General features: G+C 50.2%; 1 protein-coding gene across 1 annotated transcript; it reads right to left on the minus strand.

Annotated features, from left to right (window-relative positions):
* Nucleotides 1-152: 152 nt before the first annotated feature.
* itga3b (integrin, alpha 3b) lies at nucleotides 153-18,413 on the minus strand. The gene is made up of 26 exons (XM_040176574.2): nucleotides 18,084-18,413; nucleotides 9,097-9,224; nucleotides 8,315-8,397; nucleotides 7,652-7,901; nucleotides 7,363-7,461; nucleotides 7,029-7,233; nucleotides 6,746-6,939; nucleotides 6,367-6,455; nucleotides 6,135-6,271; nucleotides 5,969-6,055; nucleotides 5,811-5,878; nucleotides 5,556-5,692; nucleotides 5,311-5,457; nucleotides 5,127-5,224; nucleotides 4,703-4,871; nucleotides 4,521-4,595; nucleotides 4,352-4,431; nucleotides 4,141-4,218; nucleotides 3,957-4,059; nucleotides 3,669-3,842; nucleotides 2,833-2,964; nucleotides 2,620-2,733; nucleotides 2,442-2,540; nucleotides 2,218-2,343; nucleotides 1,880-2,035; nucleotides 153-1,510 (listed from the first exon to the last, which is right to left on the minus strand). The coding sequence occupies exons 1-25, from the start codon at nucleotides 18,257-18,259 to the stop codon at nucleotides 1,925-1,927; spliced, it is 3,159 nt and encodes a 1,052-aa protein (XP_040032508.2). The 5' UTR covers nucleotides 18,260-18,413; the 3' UTR covers nucleotides 153-1,510; nucleotides 1,880-1,924.
* Nucleotides 18,414-18,526: the final 113 nt, after the last annotated feature.

The following is an 18,526-nucleotide window of genomic DNA, read 5'->3' on the forward strand; positions in this document are numbered from 1 at the left end:
CTAGGACTAAAACATACTTTTTTTTTGAATAAATTCTTTAAATTGAGTTTTATTTTGAACTCTTGTTTCTATGTCTTTATAATCTGCTTTTCTACAATACAGGGACTTATTTTACGCCCGTTCCTCCAAAATCAGCAACTGAATTTCAAGGGTTGTTAGAAACAATTTAATTACAATAAAACTGCACATTAAAAAAACCATCATGACAGTGTGCATTGGCTTCAGCCCGTCCCTCTTTACGCACATAGAGCCTCTGCAACGGCCACAACGGCCTGTCAGGTAACACAGAATCGAGTGGTGACGCGGCATTTAGTCCCATCGGAGCGACCGCCGCCTCATAGTCCGGTTTATTCTCAGTGCTGCAGGTCGACCTCGGCGGGAACCACAGCGGCTCGGAAACAGAGTGCAGGTTATGGTTTTTCTACCAGAGCACAAAGCCCGCCTACCAATGACGTCTGCATTCGTTCAAATAGTCAATTCTGTGGTAACTTTTCTCTGGCTACAATTTATAACATGTCTATCTACGCCAGAGCTCAGGCTGCAGTATATACAACATCATGTATCATTAACTCCAGTGTCACGACTCCCTGTTGGGTTATTTTAAAGATCTTTACTGTAATAAATAATAATCTGTGTTCTCCCGTCATCTCGACACGTTTCCAAATTCCACATACAGACATGATGTCATGCTGGTTTATATGTTACAATAATAATTCACCAATCACAACCATGTTTTCCCTGTACCACTTTGTACTTATTCCCTGAAACAAGGGACATATTTTATCTACATTGCCTAAGGAAGCCGTCGTACTTTTTGGAGGTCGGTGCCACAATGACAACTGTGTTTAAAATGCACATTTTTTGTAAAGTCGGCCAAAGACCGACGTGAAGCGGCACACGAAGGCTCTCATAACCGAGCGGCTGTGAGTGCAGTCTGAAAAACAATACCCCCGAAACCCCGATATGACAAACAACCACTGAGGAAAAACAACGCACACAGAAGAGCAGATCGCTGAGCAAAGCAGACATAAAAATAGGTAATTGTCAAGAACTGTGCTTGGAGGATTCAGAAGAAATACAATTGAAACATGAATGCGAACACAATAATCAAATCAATATACAATTTGCTCTGGAATTTAACCCCGATTGCAACAATGCACTCGTGGAAAAGAGTTTCCATCCCGCGGACGGACTGTTGGGGATCTTTGCACCGAGGGAGGTTGAAACGGAATCTGACGCGCGTGAAAGCCGTCCTCGCACGCGGCTCGACGGGAGTGTTTTTTGATTGACGCGTGTTCAGCAGGCGTGACGCCGAGTGGCTCGTCGCCCCGGAGAAGAGGCCTCAGTAGTAGCGACGCTGCATCTCTGTCCAGTTGGTGATCCAATACTTTTTCTGTGGCTCCTCAAGCTGGAATCCGAGATTGAACTGATACCGCTCGGCCTTGCGAATTTTCACCCCCTGGTGCTTTGGCATTACGCGGTAGTAGATCGCTCGCTTGAAGAACCCGAGCTAGTGGGGGAGGCGAGAGAGAGAGGGAGACAGCTGACGTTAGAGAGGAGGCACTTTAGCAGCGGGAGAGCTGAGCTTAATGGCCATTCGTAATGGGATTTAGGATTCAGAGCCTGAGCAGAATCGAGAAAAAAGCAATCGAGACCCACAAGGAGAAAGATGGAGAGGGGGGAGTGATTTGGTAAAAGACACACGAAACACAAGTTAATCAGCGGCGCAAACTGAGGCCTGGAAGGGAAACAGAAGCGACGTTAGAGAGACACACAGCGAGCGGACATAAGAGAGGAAGTCGAGTCGCAAGAAAGAGCCACACCCCCCCAGTTTAAGTCACAGCATCCAGAGAAAGTCCATTTGTGAGGCCGTCGTTACCCAAAAGCCCCACTGGTGCGTTCTTTTGGGGACCCATGGGGGGCCTCAGTAGTCCTCGGTGAGCCTCTCTGTCTCAGAGGGCTGGATCTTCATCTCAGCCTTCTGGGCTTTGGCCTCATACATCTCCCTCCTGCTGGCGCGCTGGAAGAAGCCACACTGGGGGTGGAGGGTGCATTTCAAAAGGTTAGACCAAAGGCCCAATACGGGGGGAATGAGCAAATAATAACTGAAATGGGTCAACAGCTCCCATGTAATCAAGAAACGATGAAGAAATGCGCGGGTAGAGATTCAGGGTTATTCGGCGTCTGCAGGAACGCAGCGGCGATTGTCAGCCTCACCTTCCACAGGATAACAATGATTATTCCCAGCAGGAGGATTCCGGCTACAACTGCGGAGATGATGATCCACAGCGGGAGCTCATACGGCGCCTCCACCCTCTCCAGCGGCTCTATTTCCACCGCGAACTACGGGAAACGGGGGAGAGAGCGGAGTAAAGTCCTCGTCCTCATCGTCCTCATCAGCACCGTCACCGCGCTCCCACTGCGTCGCGGCGACCACTCACCGTGACGGGCTGGGGGTCCATCCTGATGGTGGGTTTGTCTGTAATGAGCTTCAGAGTGGCTTGACCTTTGACCGTGATTCTCAGGGCGTTGGAATAGTCCTGCAGGAACACACACAGAACATTGAGCCAATAAAGCGTTAACAATGTGTGCGTGCGTGCGTTTGTGTTTGTGTCTGACCTCCAGCATCGTACTGTTCCACAAACGGGAGCGGACGTAAACTTCGGCGGAGTCCGTCATGTTGGGCAGCGGGCAGGTCAACGTCACGCATCGCGCGGTTCCCTTTGAGCATTCCTTCGACACATGACGACAAACAACAACCGTTGCACAAACGTGGACTCATTTCCGTTCCCAGATGAGACGCTTGGTGAAGATGCAAAATCCTTTCCTCACCAACAGGTACGCCTCTTTGCGAGGAGAGAGCAACGTGATGGCCGCCTGTGGCTCAACAATAAATGGCTTCATCGTCTCTCCGGCGTCCACCGCCGTCTGTCGTCTGGTGCGCCTTCGTCCGCTCCCCGACAACTAGAGTTGCAAGAGGAGTGGACATTAGACGAGGAAGCGAATGAGACGTGACATCAGGAGGCTCGGGGTAATTGCTGGTTTTTCGATGCAGACTTTTAAAATAGCAGCGTTATTTGCAGCGTTCTATTAGCGGCCCTGTGATGTCTGGAGGAGGTGACACTTACATTTTCCAAAAATGTATTTCAGAGCGTCTGTGGTTTGGCTTTCAGACCGTTTTCGCGGCTCGTTTCTACCGCTGACATTCACAAATACGACTCGCACAAAAGGCAGCAGGAAAACTAAAGCTGTTTATAACAAACACAACGAAATGCTCAACTGAAGCTTCTGCTGAACCTCGTTAGGCAAAGATCTGTTGCTGATACGAGCCGAAGCTTTATCTCGTTCCACCTTCCGCTTGTATGTCTGAGACACTGAACTCACCATGTGTCACGATCGGAATTCATCATTTCACCAAATCAGACGCTTCTGCAACCTTTTCGTAATTACCATATTAATCCTTGAAGTGTGTTCATGAGATCACAGAAATGTTTGACCTCCAAATTCTATATAATTTTAGTCAAAGTGGGTGTTTGTGCTAAACAGAGGCGGTACAATACAAGACTTTGCCGCAGACGGGAAGTTGGTCGCAGTGAATTCCCTCCGTCATAATAAAGACTTAAGGATGAAACAGCGAGCAGACGGCGGGCGTGCAGGAGGAGCCTTACGGTCAGGTTCAGCGGGTTGACAACTCCGCCAGGTTTACACTCCAACTCCGATTCCCCTTTGACAAAGACCTTCATCAGGTACAGCAGCCACTTGCCGTTGGCCACCTCAAAGGGCCACTCGAGCTCCACAGCCAGCGTCCCCATGTCTCCCAGAGGCTGTCCCCCCATGTTCACCTGGGGACAAGAGTGAGCGCAATGAAATAGCAACCACGACAACACGGCGCTGGCCTCAAAGACAGGGCGGAGGAGACGGAAGCGTGGGTCAGGACACACGTTGCGGTGACTCACGCGGAAGCTGAACTCCACCAGACTGCCGACGTCACTGCCGTTGACCATGGCTGACTCGCCCATCACCGTCCCACTGAACTGGGTTGACACCCGCTCGTTGGCCCTGGACGTGAGCAGAGTCAGAAATGAGTCTTCCCTGTGGGACATGTCTCTGCTGTCCGTCCTGTGAGGTGACGGGACTCACATGGAGAAGGAGGGGAGGATGGTGTTTTCTATCAGAAGGGCCACGGGAACCGGCTTCAGGTCGCTCTGCTCACTAAGCCTGAAGAAACAACGCTGATTACTTGTTGTTCACCGTATGTTGGAGTCACCGGAGCCTGAAAGCACCTTTTAAAAATTAACTTCAAACTGTGGAATCAAAACTGTGACCGAAGCCTTCAGAAAAAAACCCTCACGTGGACAGAAGCAGCAGGGACTGAATCTCCTGAGTGTACAAACTGATCCCCGAGGTCTCGAACTTGAGTTCCAGTGACACCTGATAACAGAAGTGAGAGAGCGAGAGGTCAGAGGTCACAGCAGGAGAGTCGACGTGTGTCCGAGAGGAAATGCAACACTCCAACGTACCGCTTCGTTGCCTTTGAGTGGATTTCCCAGCTCACAGATCACCGTCTCCTGCAGACTGCACTGCACATCGTGGTCCTGAACGCATCAACATCGGCAACATTACCAAACAAGAACGGATGTGGCGGCGGGAAAAAAAGGAGCAACGGGGCCGGCAGTCACGTGCTGCCCTCCGGAGGACGCACCGAGGACCTGACGCCAGAGTATCTCAGCTCGTCTGGGATGGTGACGTTGAGCGCGGCCTGGTGGGCGTCTTCACCCAGCTTCCCCGCGGCCGGGAGGTTGGTGACGTTCACCATCAGTCTTATTATCTTCATATTTCTTCTGAACTGAAGTTTCTGGATCTTTCCATACCTGGAAACAGGGGATTTCCTCGCATTTTAACAATAGTTTTGGCTGATCAACACATTAACGGCCCATCAGCATTGCCATTAGCTTGATATCATGATTAATATTATATATTTAGTGGTGTCAATCAACTCTTGACAAGAAAGCAAATGAACATATTTTCCCAAACGTCTTCCAAAGGAAGCTCCATTCAAAAGACATCAACCAAAGGGTATCCGTTAACATTCATTGAGGGCTTAATAATGGAGACTTGCGTGTGACCTGGGGTAAGGCTTATCGTCCTCGTCAGCAAAGTGGGCTGTCAGCTGCAGGTTACTGCTGCACTTGTTGTCGAAGCCACACTCCCTCTGAAAGTCGATCTGCAGGAAGCGGAATCACACGACGTCGCGTCACTGTCACGCGGGCGCGCTCTCGCTCTCAAGGCGATTCACTGGTCGGGACGTACCTTGGTCCTCTGAGTGAGGTTCTGCCCCTGGCTGAAGATGGGGAAGAAGTCGAGGTTCTGAAGGGATCGTCTGGACTCACGGTTCTGTTCGTGTAAGCTCAAGTTGAGGGAAAACACCACCGGTTGCAGTTTGTCTCTGACGGGCGCCTGAAGAATCAGCCGAGAGCCTCACATTAATAAACGCAGGGTTATTGGGAAACAGCGAACCAAACTAACGCGCATTTGCACTCGAGTTGAGGAATTACCACGACAACCAGTGTCACGTTGTGACAGATCTCTGTGGACGCCGGCAGGCTCAGGAAACCCGTGTCGTCGCTCTTCTGGAAACGAACGCGAGGGCTTCGTCTTCTCTCCACGTCGGCCTCCACCGTGTACTTCACCACTGTGGAAACACGCGGTACGTCATGTGACACAGCGAGCCCGTACCTCCACAGTGTAACTATATATATATATATGTATTGTATTGTATTGTATTAAATGATGTAAAGGAAGACTCTTACTGATGTTTTTCTTGAAGTTCTTGTTTCCATTGCTTAGAGTGAAAGACGCACACAAAGTCGCTGTGATGCTGTAAAGCACAAAGAAAAATAGATTTGTATTTTCAAACTAAATGAAATTAGCCAGCTTCCTAACGAGGTGTTCTGAGGAGACCTCTCACCACGGCGTACTTTCAGGACAGTCTTTAGGGTCCACGATCTTTGGCTCGACGTTGAATGCCTTGGTTAAGTGGAGGACGGGTCGAGCCCTAAAAACCAACAGCGAGGAGAATGAAGCGGCGGCAGCAGGAACGTGATGAGGAATTCCCTTGTGTCCGGTGGTCCTACCTGAGCAGAGCCACGCGGTTATCCAGAGAACCCACCAGGATGTCGGGATAACCGTTCCCATCCACGTCCATCCCGCCGTTGATGGAGTAGCCGAATGTGTTGAAGCTTCCGTTTGCCACTGACTCGCCCTCGATGACCTGAAGAGGACGACGGGGAACGAAAGGCGAGGTCAACGCAATAACTCGGGCCCTCGCGGGGGCAGATACGAGGGGGTCGTTCAATCAAGTCTCACCTGGCTGGACTCGCCGGAGATTCCCTGCTTACTTCCCAGCCATATGTGGACCTCCCCTGTCTTGTGGAAGGGAGCTCCCACTGCGAAGTCTGCGGGAAAACGAGCACGAGAGTGAGACGTGTGCATGAGACGGTTTTCCCCTGCAGGGGGCGTCCCAGTGCAGCTCAAGTCCAGACTGCGACACACAACGTCACCTTTCATTGTTGTGTCGCTCACATTCACACAAAGTCTCAACAGGGGGAACGAAGCGCTTCCTCTTTTTTTTCCAAAGTAGATGAATGAAAAAAGGAATGAGTTATTTAGCGACTTTTCCGTGACGCGTTCTCTTTATTTTGCTGGTCTTGTCAGTAGAAAGCGGACATCGAGTTCGCGGTCGTACCCTGGAACCCGTCCTGGTTGACATCGCCGATGGGAGCCACCGCGAAGCCGAAGGCGGAGCCCGAGGGGCCCTTCAGCACCACGCTGGCCCTCGTCTGGAACGACCCGTTCTCATTCATGAAGACGTACACGGCTCCTCCCTCGTCCTTCATGCGGTCGAAGTAAAACGGGGCGCCCACGATCAAATCGTTCCAGCTGTGAGGAGCAATGGACATTTCAGAAAAGATTCTTTTAATATGCGTAAAAACCCGTTTGTGCCCCGCACCAAGACGCCGTGGACTCACTCGTCGTTGTTGAGGTCGGCGACGGCCAGGCTGCTCCCAAAGTACGAGCCCACTTGTTCCCCCAGGATGAAGAGCACCGCCTTGATGTCGTTGCCGGCCTTTGTCCCGAGGACCACGGCGCCCCTGGACTCGTTCCTGGGAGACCCCGTCACCACCGTGTACTCGTCGCGGCTGAGCAGCTTCCGCTCTTCGAGGACTGAGTAACCTGCGTTTGGGATTCACGGGTGAGACGTCGACCTGTTTGTCGGAGCGCTCCGAGGCCTCGAAAGCCTGGAAAACCACGAATTTATAAATTCATATGGTGCAAAAACATTCACTTTTACTTTGTATTTACCCATGTAACTGTTTCGCTTCGTCAGCACTCCAAAGTCTTTGGTCAAAGAGTCCCAGGCGTTGGCTTCATCTGGATTTCTCCACGTTACGTGAACATTTCCTTTATGGAAAAGCAGGATTACACAATGTTACGTCTGCTTGGTGCACGGTGGACAGAGAATAATCCCCCCTGTGAACACTCAAGCGTAGCAGACTGGCTCAGGGTTGATGCGTGTTTGTGAAAGCAGCCCGTTATCTCAGCACCAAGCAACAGAACACACTCTTTTAGCCGTTAACTCCTCAGGGCCCACCTTGCCACAGGTAGCTGCCGGGAGCCCCGATGTAGACATCGGTGTCCGTCATGCCGCCCGACATGCCCATGTTGCACATGCCCTCGAGCTCCATGTCTTGTGTGGGGTTGCAGACTTCATAGCTGTTCGTCTGCCACTCATCGCTGGGGTTAAAGGTCAGGTCGTTGCTCCTGACGTAGCACTTTCCCACCATCCGTCGCTGCTCCTCCGAGCCTCCTTTCATGATCTTCACGTAGCGATGCCCGCAGGCCTGGAGCCCAGAGAAGAGAGTGTACAATCACGTCTGCTGATGCACACTTTATTATAGAAAAATAGATGATAATTGGGCTAAAAAGTTTATATCCGAACTATAAAATCTCAGTATGTTTTAAAATAAATTAAATATCCATGATCTTTTGTGAGTGATGTATCATTTTTCTCAAGGAAATATAATCCTGTATAATGTAAAATGTAAAAATACAAAAACAAGCCAAACGTATTTATACTTATAAATCCTTAAAGTTGCTTTATGCTGCAGTAAACAATGCGACGAGCGCACCGCGTCACCTAATAATCAAACTCAGAGGGTCACATCCCCACCGTGCTGCAGGACCATTATATTAGCAGGTATAAAACACTCCACCTGCGCCCCCGACTAACAGAGTAAACAGGACGTCGCCTCACCAGCACGCGTCCCGCTGACTTGCCCCTCTGACTCGCCACCGTCACCCCCAGCCACATCCCCTCCACCATCTCAGACGGGTTGGCTGTGGATTCGTCACAAAAAGGTAATTTGGGTATTTGGTGATATGGTTAAAAAAAACACGTTTCAAGTCTTCATTCTGCATCATAATTTCACCACAACAAATGATTCATAACCCAGAACCGTATTATCCGTTATGCAGAAAAGAAAAGCTCATATAGTTGCATTAAACCCAACAAGCCCAGACAAACATCAACCACAAAAATGTGCAGTGACTACAGCTGCAGTCACTCAGGCTAAACATCACGAGTGTTGAGAAACCCTTTTATCACTGTTCTTACTTGTAGCCTCCGGAGGGGGGAGGGGGGGGGGGGATAGAGCAGTAAGTCTATCAGTTAATAACCTTCGATTAAGAAAACATGTGCTTTCAGAGGGACGTATCCTGGAGCTTGTAAATTATTGGGGATGCTAAATTTTGAACCCTGAGATTATTTAAAGGTGGCTGATATCTACAGCTCAGTGCTTCCGAAAAGACTTCTGTGGCCCGAAGGAAGCTTTGAAGGACCCATGATGATGTCATCACACTTATTTTGTGTTGGTTTAAGGGATCAATTATTAATAAACAGAAAGCCTGGATGACAAAACTGCGGGCGTGTGGTTTGAAAGGTGCGTCGACAGAGAGGAACATGGTGAACATTAAACTTCCTGAACACTGGACCCAGAACGGTGAGTCACATCCCGGGGGGCTCCGCGTCACGCTTACTTGTGCTGACCAGGTCCATTCTGGAGCAGTCGGACCGGTCCGTCGTAACGGGACAGGAGTACACGGCGCCCGTTTCGTTGACATTTTGCAGGGATTCCGCTTTCTCCTTGGGGGCTCCTGCAAGGAGCCTGGACAGGAAGACAGACGCAGATCATCAGACCTTTGGACGTAGTAGTACGCACACAAACAGACACACAAAGCGTGAGCCGGTTCACGTGACCCATGAACTAACAGTGGAAGGAGGTGAGCGTTCAGAGCGTGACCCTGACCTCACACACACACACACACACACACACACACACACACACACACACACACACTAGCTTATCGGTGATGGACGGGATCTGTCCGGTCGCCCCAGACACCCCCTGCTTCAGCACCTTTTAACACACAACTTTGAAGCAGAGGGATTACTCTGCGATTTGACACACTATTTACTGTCAGCACAAGATTTATTAGCCCCACTTTGAGGACGGGGGGGGGGGGACGTCAACCATGTTGTTTACAGTGCGTGTGACAGATGACCTGGGAAACAAAAGCACGCGGCCACGCGAGCCGTGTTCCTTTCATGCAAACTTCCTCAGCAGCAGAAGGCTGACGGGGGCGAACGGTGGAAAGTGGCGAGGGAACACCGGGGAGTCGGTGCGGATGAAGACGAGGGCCGAGGACTTAAAGACGCGGCTTGGCGGCTGCGGCCGTTGTGCTTCGGAGGTGGAGCTGCTCGCACGTTGCACCACATCCTCCCGTATAGCCAGCCACACAAAATAGCCCCCAGAAACACTCGAGCTTATCACGACAACCTCCCCAGACGCAAACATGTTCTCTTTGATGTGTCACCTCAACCGGACGCGAGTCAGTCATGTGAGTTTCTCCCCACCGCTGGTTTCAGATTGCGTTACCCAATAACCGATTGGAAACTTGACCAACATTTGCATGTTGCAGCCTTTGTTGCAGAGAGAATGGTACGATCACTCCTGCTCTCTACACCGTCCCCCTGCGAGTTTGTTAACCCCTTTGCATGCATGTGGGTGTGTGTGTGTGTGTGTGCAAACAACAGAACATGTGAGAAAGTAGGTGCATGTTCCTTCTGAATGCACGACCTGATGCCTTTAAATCAGAAGTCACCTAAAACATCCTGGAGCTCTAAAGGGCGCCGGGGCTCGTTTATAAGGTCAAGTCATTCTAAGCAGGATATCCGACGCAGGTCAGAAGGAAGAAGTAAGAAACGGGGTTGAACCCAGAGAATACGAGACGAGGTTGTAGGACCCTTATTGGAGGGAAAGTGTTGAAGACAATAGGAACAATTGAGGCACAGAGTCCAGCGCTAATCTCACGCGCTCGTGGGAGATTTGTCAAATCTGAGCCGTGGTTGTTTCAGCGGTTAGATCTCATGAACACACACACACACACACATACGCCGTCTCACCCGCCAGAGCCATGTGGGTCACCGGTGTTTGTTCAACACTGAATTCACAAGACACACCTCCAAAACTAGGAGGGGGTATTTTCATAAAGGTCAAGTAAATATAAGCTGAAGCTAAGCTAACTATTAGCTTAGCACAGTGACTAGAAACAGAGGGAAACAGATAGCTAGGGTCTGTTAAATCTGCCTCATGCCTCCTGTGTGCCCCCTCCATGCCTCCTACGTGGCCTCCTCATGCCTCCTACGTGGCCTCCTCATGTCTCCTACGTGCCCTCCTCATGTCTCCTATGTGCTCCCTCCATGCCTCCTACGTGCCCTCCTCATGCCTTCCCTCCTCATGCCTCCTACGTGCCCTGCTCATGTCTCCTACGTGCCCTCCTCATGTCTCCTACGTGCCCTCCTCATGCCTTCCCTCCTCATGCCTCCTACGTGCCCTCCTCATGTCTCCTACGTGCCCTCCTCATGTCTCCTACGTGCCCTCCTCATGCCTTCCCTCCTCATGCCTCGTACGTGGCCTCCTCATGCCTCCTACATGCCCTCCTCATGCTTCCCCTCCTCATGCGTCCTACGTGCCCTCCTCATGTCTCCTACGTGCCCTCCTCATGCCTTCCCTCCTCATGCCTCGTACGTGGCCTCCTCATGCCTCCTACATGCCCTCCTCATGCTTCCCCTCCTCATGCGTCCTACGAGCCCTCCTCATGTCTCCTACGTGCCCTCCTCATGCGTCCTACGTGCCCTCCTCATGCGTCCTACCTGCCCTCCTCATGCGTCCTACCTGCCCTCCTCATGTCTCCCTCCCTGCTCATCACCTTCTCATAAATAGGCTGACAAAGGGCGAAGGGGGGGGCAACCCGGAGCTACATTCCTACTGTGAGGACATGTTAAAATTCGCCCCTCTGCCTCGCTGATGACTAAACCAAACACACCCAGCCGAGATGAGCGCTGCCGGCATTTTTTACACCTACAGAAATTCGCAGAAGACGGGAGACAAACTGCCGTGCGTTCACATCAGTGGTGTTCCGTTAAACAAAGAGAGGGTCGATTTGTTAGGACGTCTCAATCACCAGCGTCCACCTCAGCTCCTGACAGCAGCAAAAGCAAAGGAGGGGGAGGAGGTGAGGAACAAGCGAGGGAGTGACGGAAGGGAGGGGGAGGCGGAAAAGAGAAAACACGCTGAGGCCTTGTCAGTTTGGTAAACACACATCTGTCTATACGACACTCAACACACTGGTGTTATTAAAACTAAGGCCAAGTCTCCCAGCCACCCCCCCCTCCCCCTTCTTTCCTCCCCCGGTGGCTCCCGACTCAGAGTAACATCAACAGCCCTGAATCCAAGGAACAAAACAGTAGGTAGACAAGAGACAACGTGCAGTCAGCTGCGTTCACACAGGAGCAGAAACGTCCCATTTGGACTCCGAACCGCAGGGCGAGGAGACAATACGGGCGGAACACTGGCACAAAAGGTCTTTCAAGCCGACATTTAGGGCCCCCGGTTGCCCCGGAGCCGTTAATGCCAAGCAGCATAAATGATTAAAAAGGAGCGAGAGAGAGAAAGTGGTTGACAAGGAGACCAAGAAGTACGACGGGCTGCGAGCTCGTTGAAGAACGTCAGCGTTGCACAAGCGACGGATCACCGGTGCAGATAAGGCTCACAAAGGTGCGGCCCGCGGGGCAAAGAAAAGAACAAAGCCTCAGACTGGTGTTGGAGCCCCTCGGGGCCCTGCTCCTCTGCATCAGCCACGCAGCGACTTCAAGAGCTGCCGATACATATTTTACTTCATCTTCACAAAACGCTCTACAGGCCCGGTACAACGAGCAAGGAAACGACGCACTAAATGCTATTAATCCTCACCCTTAATCCTTAATCCATTCAAGCAGATACTCAATCACACACACGTGCTGCACCCTCGATGTGTTTAGGACGCCATGGAGCTGGTGCGCTTCAGTTGATTCATATCCACTCCACCGAGCAAACAAGTGGAGATTATATCGAATGCCGCAATTATGTTGGCAGATTAAATTAGGGAAGATGACAAGAGGACTGAACTCTCTATTACCAAGTAAGTGCTGCACTGGAGGTCGAGAGACGTGGTTACATCGTGGTCCACCAGCACTGTGATAAAAGGGGAAATACGCATTGAGCGTGCGTGTCAGTGGTTTCACTAGAATTCCATTATGACAAAGAAGTTCTTCTTTTCTTTGAGGAAGGTGTAGGTGGGGGCGAGCGCGCACATTGCCATGAGAATTTATTCACCGTGAGCACGCCTAGCTGTTAGCGGCATGTGCGTCTGCAGGTACACGCCACGGCCAACAGGTGAGTCACCGACCTGCCGTGAGCGGAAAAAGGGTCAAACTGACCTCACAGTCAAAGTCTTTATTGGTGAAAAACAAGGAACTTATATGAAGGCAAATCCTAACGGTCAGTGGGAGGAAAATCATTAAACAGGCAAAGAGTGAAAGTAGGTCAGTGTAGACGAAGCGAAGTGAACCACGAATTGTGATTTCACAAAAGCAGGAGTCCACCTGTGGAGTCTGAATACGGACCCATTTTCATCTGTTTGCTAAAAGCCTTGAAAGCCTTTGTTTTTCAGTCCCACGCCTGTGAGCTCATGAGTTCACATCGAGGTGAAGGGCGGCGGGGCTTTCTCAGCCCTGCGTGAATGTAACAATCCATTCAGCTGAAGGGGAAAGTAATGATGACATTCATGCAGCGTTGCTGCCGTCTTTTAAATAAAGACGCAGGCTGCACAGCAATTGGAAAAAGGAAATGAAATCCTGGCATCGTTGTGCGTAATGCTCATTTAATGAAAATGAAATAAAATGCATTCATTACGGTTGTTAAAAATAGTAACAATTGAATAGTGCTGAATAAAATGAAATATCAGCCACACACACACACACACACACACACACACACACACACACACACACACACACACACAGCTGGACAAACATCCTGTTTTGAAGACCACCAGGTGGAACAGTGAAAGAGAGCAAACTCATTTGGACCCTGCGTGGCAGATTAAACATGGCAGGTCATCCCCCTGATAATAAACTAACTCGCTCTTCATTGGCAACGAGTAAAACCTTGTTTGACGATGCAAATGTTATTTTGGCTTAAGTCTGCAGGGTCGTCGAGTAACAAACACAGTCTGGTGTCGCTGCACGGTGTCAGACAGCAGACACACACACACACACACACATACATACAGAGCCGTCAACTTCAAAACAAAACTTGGCGTGGAGTGACGCTGCGCTACGGCTGACGGGGATTAGGAGAGGAACCAATCCGGCTCACAGCGAAGTCCAATTTTTGTTTTTCTGCGTGACAAATACAATGTGTGGTCAAAATGAGAAGTAACTGTCACACTCAATGCCACTTGAGAGCCTTGCACATATGTGCATGTGAACTGTAAGGAGCACACATATGTGCATGTGAACTGTAAGGAGCACACATATGTGCATGTGAACTGTAAGGAACACACACACATGTATGTGCATACAAACTGTAAGGAACACACACACATATATGTGCATGCAAACTGTAAGGGGCACACACACATAGATGTGCATGCAAACTGTAAGGGGCACACACACATATATGTGCATGCAAACTGTAAGGGGCACACACACACATATGTGCATGCAAACTGTAAGGAGCACACACACACATATGTGCATACAAACATATGTGCATGCAAACTGTAAGGAACACACACACACACATATGTGCATACAAACTGTAAGGAGCACACACACATATATGTGCATGCAAACTGTAAGGAGCACACACAGCTGGGCCTGCAGGCTTGTTTCTTGTTACGCCAGCAGTCATCATGCAGCCCGTGTGGAATTCACTAGAGACCTGTCGTATCAGTAACAGCATTAGCATTAACATTTTGACCCCGGCTGGATGTGGAGCGGGAGAGGGGGAGGGAGGGGAGGGAGGGGAGGTGTTTACAGGTGGACGACCTCACAGCGATAGCAGACTGCTTTAGCGGTTAGCGTGTCTGTGCAGTAGTTTTCACTCAGACATCACTCATCTTATATAAAAGCAGAGCGGCCGTCTGCTAAAAACATCCGGTTTTACCTACTGAGGCTTGAAAAGAAATGGCCAGAAGACACCAGTAGCACCGAACATTCAATTCTAGTATTTTCATTTACCAATAAACTACACGAAAGGGAGACATTTAATTCCACATCTTCAGCATATCTTGTTAAGAACAGACAACGAGCTGCCACATTCAGCGACATCGGCATGAATACCAAGTGTAACTCTATACGTCAGGACCTTCCCCCTTCAAAAGGAAGACAAACGGCACGAAGAGGGAAAGGTACTGAAGCATATTGTCTAGCTGCCGGTAGCCCTCATGTGCCCGGAGGCCAGCTACACCCGCTTCGCCTCCACGTTGTCTGAGGGCGTTTAGACAAGCAGGGCAGGAGAGCAAAATCAGGGCAGGAAATCTCGTACAAAAACGCAGGCCATGCCATCACCAACTGATTGGAGGCCATTAAAATCCTCCACGAGTAGGAACCGTCACTGTGGACACACAAGCACTCAACGTTAGCGAGGTCCTGCGCAGTTGCAGTGGCTTGTCTGGGATTCCGATATTTAGAATTCGAAATCAAACTACAAATCACTCAAAGGGCTTCATTGGCGACCACTTATGAATAAGCAACCCTTTGAATTGGGTTCAGTAACTGTAAATGGATCATAATTAGTTAACAAACAATGATTAATGCCTCATAGCTATAAGTCCTCTGAGCTAATGAGCCGTTTGTCAGCAGTTTCACGTTTCAGTACATTTTTACTAAAAGCTTGTTGATAAATGTATTTCCTCTCCGGACAATAGGGTCACTTTTTTACGAGTGAGTTTTTACAACCTGGCCAACCCAAGCGTTGTTCCTATGAATTAGTCAATGATTCATCGACCATCAATCCGGCCAGTTTACAACCTGCGTGTAGAATAAAAGACATGGAATAGAAACCAACTGAATTAATATCCTAAAGTTTTTAGATCATCAACATAATACAATGTCATTAGTTGAATCATCATTTCATATGATTTGACAAAGGAGGATTTAGAAACACAAGAATGTTCAACAGGGGTGTTTGCTTCTGTTAAACCTCAGGTGGCTGGAGGGAAAGCAGAGCGTGTTCTTGAGCACGTTCAAACCAAACATCCCACCGCGGGTCGACCAGCTGAATCGGCCACGTCAAATCAAATGGCCGACTGTCGCGTCCTCGGGCTTCTGGGGTCAGACAGAAATGTGCCAGTTGAAATGTTGCCAATTCAAATGTTCCTCTCAGGTAGAAACGGAGGATTTTGTGTCTGCTGGAGGATGAACAGAAGGACTTTTCGTTTTGGGGGATTTGTGTGTGTTGTACAATAGTCCCCACGCAGAACCACTCGGTTCTGGCTTGTCTCAACCTGAAACCTGGCAGGTTGTGACTGTGCAGAGAAGGGAAATACATTCCAAGCATACCAAGGGGTCAGGGGACGGGAAGAGCCAATGGGTGGCCAGCTGACTGCAAGTCCCGCCTCCCCGCTACAACGGAGAACAAAAAGAAAAACCCTCACAGCAGAAAAATAAATGGGTGATTCAAAGAGACGGGCGGAGTGGAGACGTAGAAATTGGCCTCAGGTAGTTTACAGATAATTCAGGTGCAGCTCTTCCCCAAGAAGAAGCCATGCTGGCCCACTGATTGGTCAGGTCATCAATCGAAATAGGCAGAGGTTAAGGAAAAACTTTATTGCCCAAACTGTGGAGGCCCCTCGGTGTTGACTTTTAGCCTGGACGCTGTTTGACTTGAAAACATCACGCACGCCATGATGTGGTGTAAACACCCAACCTCGGCATTGTTTGGATGTTCAAACACAGTTACGGGGAGAAAACAGGGGACAAAGATCTGGTGCCGTGAAACGGACGTGGGACAAAAAAAAAGGAGAAGCCAGAAGACACAATGGAAAGAAAGCAGAGTAAAAGCAGCCGCACAGAGAGACCTTGGTTGCAGGTTGCAGATTAATACTCTGCTTTAGAGTCAAAGGTCACAGTCACGTTAATGGCGGATGGAACCAAAACATGGCTGACAAAGGTTCTAGACCTTCAGCCAAATGAAGTCTGCAGAACCCGTCTAACATTTAAAATGGACACGTCCATTGTTGTGTGACATCAGACAACTTGTGGAGTCGAGTACGTGGATTAAATACGAGTTTTTTTGTTTGTTTCTTTTGTGTTCCTGAGAAAGCAGAACTAGAGACGCTGTGTTTAAACAGGCACCTCGTGTCTGTGATAAACTAAACCGAGTGGCTTGTGAGTTGCATTGACCTTCTCATCCAACTGTCACTATATGAAAGGACTCTTCCATGTGAACTTAACCTAGGTCGCATTTTTGCCGCATTCATTACTGAAACGAATCTTGAATTTTCAGATTAAAAGCTCCAAAATGACTGTGGACTAATGAGACTTTCAACAGTCTCCTTGTCCCAAAGGGCCTCCAGCCTCTTAACCCGGCCATGTGGTCCCCTTGTTGGGTTGCAGTCTGTGGACACTGACCCCCCATCCCCCTCTGGGGACACACATTGATCAAATGTCAACTGGACACACTGGCATCGTTCTCTGAACTAATGAACGGGGGGGAAACGTCTGCAGCGATCGGGTTGATAATCTGATAAAGTCGAGACTCAATGGACACACAGAGGACGTGGGCCCGGCTTTGCAACCTTCTTCCTGCCACACTCTTCAAAGCAGAGCGAGGACACAGATAACAGTCATGGTCCCGCCGTGTGATCACAGATGCGGAAGGGTGAGGGGGCCGCTGTAATTAGCCGAGGGAAATCCTACTCCAAACACTGGCATCATACGGGGACGGAAACCAGAAGCAAATGCTCCAAACGCTAAACTCCCCGAGAGCATTTATGTGTCTGTAATACCGAACAACAAGCGTTACAGCCCGATGAACACAACACAATCCCCCCTGTGTCCTGTGTGAAAGTAACAGCACCGAGTGGAAACAAAGTCTACTGGAACCCGGAGGGATTTTATGACTCCCACTTGTCTTCGGCTGTTGAGCTCCACGGCAAATCTCAGGTGGGCCTGTGCTCACCTGGCTCAGCTGTTTCTCACAAAGGAAAGCAAATGAAAATAGCTGACTAAATTGTAAATCCTAATATATTATTATTTGAACCATAGGACTGCGTTTACAAGCGGGATGATGATTGGTCGGACAAATGTGCTCATGATCACACTATTATACTTGATGATACCGGCTGGATGCTTCGTTGGCTGCAACGCAAATACAAATGAGTCCGACCGAGGTTCCAGCATCCAACACACGTCCAACCACAAAGCGCTCATCCAACGAGACCAACGTGCCCAACGAACGAACAGGTGGTTCCCGTGACGCGGTGGAAACACAGCAACTCGTTCAAAACGAGGCTCCGTGTAAAGCTCCGTCGCAGCGCGTGGACGCGAAACGCTCCGCCGGTGCGGATGAACCGGCGCGCGGCAGGTGCGCGGTCAAACGGAGCCGGAAGCGTCGGAGACGCGCGGGTCGACTCACAGGTACTTGGCGGATCCCTCCTTCTGCTGGTGCAGAGCCACCGAGAACCCGAAGAGGCTCCCGGCGGTTTGCCCCTCTTTGACCACGGGGAAGCGCACGTCGACGTTAAATCCGCCGCACGTGCGCGTCCCGTGGCACGCGGCCAGCGCGACGCACAGCAGGAGTCCGGGAGACATCGTTGGCGGCTGGAAAACGCTTCCCCCCTCAGATCCACCGCGGTCAGCGTGGGTCCGGCACGGCACGGCACTCGCGCAATGAGCTCCGACAGGTACAGGCTGCGGCTCGCAGAGACCTGCCTCCCCTCCTCCCTTCCTCCCTTCCTCCCCTCCTCCCCTCCCCGCGCGCTCCGTGGGACTGTAGGTGTCGGCCTTTTGCCTCCCTCCCCTCCGCACCGAGGAAAGGCTGCTAACACGCTCCGCTCACACAACACGCGGTATCTTATT

The sequence above is a fragment of the Gasterosteus aculeatus genome, chromosome 5, assembly GCF_964276395.1.
Source record: "Gasterosteus aculeatus chromosome 5, fGasAcu3.hap1.1, whole genome shotgun sequence".
Taxonomy (NCBI): domain Eukaryota; kingdom Metazoa; phylum Chordata; class Actinopteri; order Perciformes; family Gasterosteidae; genus Gasterosteus; species Gasterosteus aculeatus.